General features: G+C 43.5%; 1 protein-coding gene across 1 annotated transcript; it reads right to left on the bottom strand.

Moving 5' to 3' along the window:
• Nucleotides 1-375: 375 nt before the first annotated feature.
• Nucleotides 376-3,709, bottom strand: LOC140861418 (uncharacterized). The gene is made up of 6 exons (XM_073264437.1): nucleotides 2,261-3,709; nucleotides 1,688-1,875; nucleotides 1,489-1,562; nucleotides 854-1,246; nucleotides 440-670; nucleotides 376-386 (listed from the first exon to the last, which is right to left on the bottom strand). Exons 1-6 carry the CDS (start codon nucleotides 3,707-3,709, stop codon nucleotides 376-378), a joined length of 2,346 nt encoding a protein of 781 aa, XP_073120538.1.
• Between the last annotated feature and the right edge of the window lie 435 nt (nucleotides 3,710-4,144).

The following is a 4,144-nucleotide window of genomic DNA, read 5'->3' as shown; positions in this document are numbered from 1 at the left end:
GCAAATGAAAGTGAAGTCTCGGCCTTCTATTTATAGACAACGATCGGAACTTCCGATCCTTGATCGGAACGTCCGAACCTCGATCGGAACGTCCGATCCTGCCATCGGAGCTTCCGAAGATCCTGATCTGCCATGTGTCAAAATATCACTTGTTGACTCCGGATAGGGGTGATCGGAGCTTCCGGTCCTGATCGGAGCTTCCGATCTTGCCACACGTCATGCCTGACGTAATATCGATCGGAGCTTCCGATCCTGTTTGGAGCTTCCGATCCTGATCGGAGCTTTCGAACTCACCTTCGGAGCTTCCGAACTCAACCCAAGTAATTATGATTAATTCCTTAATTACTGATTTTGGTTACGGGCTACTACAGATGCTCAATTTTTACCTGTTGACAAGTCAAGCATTCACTCAAAAACCTTACGATATCCTTCTTCATACCTGACCACCAATATAAGGATTGCAGATCCTTATACATTTTCGTACTTCCTGGATGACTGGAATACGGAACAGTATGGGCTTCAGTCATCACTTCAACTCTCAGTGAGTCTAATGCTGGCACCCACATTCTACCTCGGTGATGAAAAATTCCATCTTTGACAGTGCACAAGGTACCACCCTTAGCTTCATCTCTGTTCCTCCACAACGTCAACTGTTCATCAGAAGCTTGGCCTGTTCGGATTCTATCGAGCAAATTCGGTACTACCGTTATTGCTGATAGTGCGCACACATCCCTTGGTTCGAGTACCTCCAAGATCATCCATTCAAAATCAGCAATCAGCTCCTACTGGACTGTCAATTGGTTCAATGACGCGGACTTGCGACTCAATGCATCTGCTACTACATTAGCCTTACCTGGATGGTAGCTAATATCACAGTCGTAATACTTCACCAATTCCAGCCATCTCCTTTGCCTCATGTTCAACTCCTTTTGGGTGAAGAAGTATTTTAGGCTTTTGTGGTCAGTGAAAATATGACACTTTTCGCCGTACAAGTAGTGCATCCATAGCTTCAAAGAAAAAACAACTGCCGCCAACTCAAGATCATGAGTCGGGTAGTTCCTCTCATGGACCTTCAGCTGTCGAGATGCATATGCTATTACTTTATCATCCTGCATCAAAACAGCTCCTAATCCACTCTTAGAAGCATCGGTATAAACCACAAAACGACCCGTGCCTTCGGGAATTGCTAGCACTGCCGCTGAAATCAGTCTTTCTTTCAACTCTCCAAAGCTCTTCTCACATTGTTCTGACCACACAAACTTCACACCTTTTCGAGTTAAGGAAGTCAGGGTAGAGCTATCTTGGAGAAGTCTTGAATAAATCTCCTGTAGTAGCCTGCTAAACCCAAGAAGCTCCGTATTTCTGTAGCATTTTTTGGGGTAGCCCAATTACGAACCGCTTCCACATTTGACGGATCCACCTCAATTCCCTTAGCTGAAACTATATGACCCAAAAATGAAATCTTCTCTAGCCAAAATTCACACTTACTGAACTTAGCATAAAGCTGCTTTTCTTTCAAAATCTGCAACACTGTAGTCAAGTGCTGACGATGTTCCTCCAAACTGCGAGAATAGATCAATATGTCATCTATAAAGACTATGACAAACTGATCCAAGAAAGGTTGAAACACCCTGTTCATCAAATTCATGAACACAGCTGGTGCATTGGTCAACCCAAACGGCATTACCAAGAACTCGTAGTGGCCATAGAGTCCTGAATGCTGTCTTCTACACATCTACATCCTTGATCTTCAACTGATGGTAGCCTGATCGTAGATCGATTTTTGAGAACACCTCTGCCCCTTGAAATTGGTCGAACATGTCGTCTATTCTGGGCAAGGGATATTTTTTCTTCACCGTAACTCGATTCAGCTCTCTATAATCAATGCATAGCCTCATTGACCCATCTTTCTTTTTAACAAACAACACCGGTGCACCCCATGGCGATACACTCGGTCTGATGAACCCCTTATCCAGCAACTCTTGCAATTGATCTTTCAGTTCTTTCATCTCAGTCGGTGCTAATCTGTATGGTGCCTTAGAAGCTGGCTTAGTTCCAGACATCAATTCCATCCCAAATTCGAATTCTTAGACTGGAGGAAATCCCGCAATATCATCGGGAAAAACATCTGGAAATTCCTTCACTACCTCCACTTCCACAAGTTTTGGTTGCTGTACTTCCGACTCGCCAGTTAGACTTGCAAGAAATCATGTACACCCATTACTCAATAACTGCCAAGCTGTTCCTGCAGAGATCATACCTGGTGAGCTCCTCTTAGATGTAGTGCGATACACAAATGGTTTTCCATTTGATCTTTCAAAGAGACAGTTCTCCATTTGCAGTCAATAATAGCCTCATGCTGAGCCAACCAGTCCATCCCAAAAATCGCATCGAAATCCACCATCTTCAAAACAATAAAATCTGCACGCAACACTAGACTCTGCATCTGAACCTTGCAATTTCTTACCACACTACTACTTTTCAGTTCTTCTCTTGAGGGTAACGACACACAAAATTCCGAAATAGATTCTTCCGGCAAGACCCTCAATTTCATCATAAAACTAACATACATAAAACAGTGCGTAGCTCCTGTATCTATCAACATGAAAGCAGGTAAATCGGCAATACGGATCATACCTGTGACAATTGCAGAATCTGGGTCAACCTGATCGTGAGTCATAGCAAACACTCTTCCCTTGATTGGATCCTTTGATTGCGGGCAATCCTTGGCGAAATTCTCTAGCTTCTTGCAAAGAAAGCAAGTATTGTTCCCAAGCATGTATTGACCTGAGTGTGACTTCCCACACTTCTGACAGATAGGTGCGTTCGCCGGACTTGGAGCATTGTCGTTCGGCTGATTCTGTCCTTGAGGTCGCGCCTGATTGGGGTTTTGGCGCTGCTGCTGCTGCGGTCTCCTCTGAGCTGGAGCTTGGTATGGCCTCTTTTGACTAGGCTCTTGCGGCTCTCTCCCCTGGTAACTGACTCTTTTTGCTTGCGATTCCTTGATAGTATCATTCCCATCTTTTTCTGACAACATAGCCTCATCGATTGCTGCTCGGTACGTTTGTGCCCCACTCAATCTGACATCACGTCGAATAGTGGCATTCAGTCCCTCTGTGAAATGCTTCAAATCCTCTGCAGCATTACCCGAAATCATGGGCACAAAGTACCTCCCCCTCTCAAACTTCTTCACATACTCAGCAATGGACATGCTCCCTTGGCGGAGCTCCAGGAATTCTCTAGCAAGTCTAGTCCTGGTGCTGATAGTGAAATATTTCCTATAAAACACATCTTTGAATCCATTCCAAGTCAATGTAGTCATATCCACAGCAGAACGAGCTCCCTGCCACCAAACCCGTGCATCCTCACGAAACATAAAGATGGCGCTCCTCACACAGTCTGCATGAGTGAGCTGCATGTAGTCAAAAATGATCTCCACTGACTGCACCCATTCCTCGGCTACAAGGGGATCAGCCCCTCCTTTGAACTCCTGTGGCCCTTGATCCTTAAACTGCTTAAAGATCGGATTAGTTAATAGCGGCGGATTGTTGTTCCGTCCTCCCGCTTGTGCTTGGATTAACTGTTGAATCTGTTCCCCTTGGGCTCTACTCTGCTCTTGCAACAGAGTCGCCAACCCAGCCAAAAACTGGTTATTCTGATTGTCTTCATTTTTCGGATTCCTACGGTTAGCAATGATCCTGATGTCCATACAGTCCACATGCTTAATTACGTTATTTAAACATAACATCTGAATTACCATGCAAAATTATTAATCGGAAAAGATATCATGCATCTTAAACAATCCATAACCTAAAACTTACAGACATGAAGACGAAGCATAGGGTCGTGGCGAGAATGCATGCGTGCAAACAATCCCGGAGCGAACTGCTCTGATACCAAGCTGTAACATTTCAATTTCTCAATCGAAACGCTACTCAAACATACATACTTAAAATTTTGGGAAAAATAAAAAATTTGCGGAAACATCAACTTCTTTATTAAAAGAGCGTAATATAAGTGCACAAAATAGAATAACATCTAAAAATATTTGCCAAACATGACCATCAACTTAAAAATTAAAACTTTTTTGCCTCTCATAAAATAAAAATGTTTAAAACATCTTCCATTCTAAAGCATTCACACT

Source organism: Henckelia pumila, chromosome 4 (genome assembly GCF_033568475.1).
Source record: "Henckelia pumila isolate YLH828 chromosome 4, ASM3356847v2, whole genome shotgun sequence".
Classification (NCBI taxonomy): Eukaryota; Viridiplantae; Streptophyta; class Magnoliopsida; order Lamiales; family Gesneriaceae; genus Henckelia; species Henckelia pumila.
This window is presented reverse-complemented; position numbering and strand designations above follow the sequence as displayed.

Excerpts from the sequence above, each read along its gene's own strand:
- LOC140861418 (XM_073264437.1), bottom strand. The coding sequence starts at position 3,709 with ATGGACATCAGGATCATTGCTAACCGTAGGAATCCGAAAAATGAAGAC. Across the intron at positions 1,563-1,687 it reads ATGGCCACTACGAGTTCTTG|TTTGGAGGAACATCGTCAGC; the intron begins GTAATGCCGTTT and ends CTATTCTCGCAG. Across the intron at positions 1,247-1,488 it reads GCAGCTTTATGCTAAGTTCA|AACAATGTGAGAAGAGCTTT; the intron begins GTAAGTGTGAAT and ends TTGTGTGGTCAG.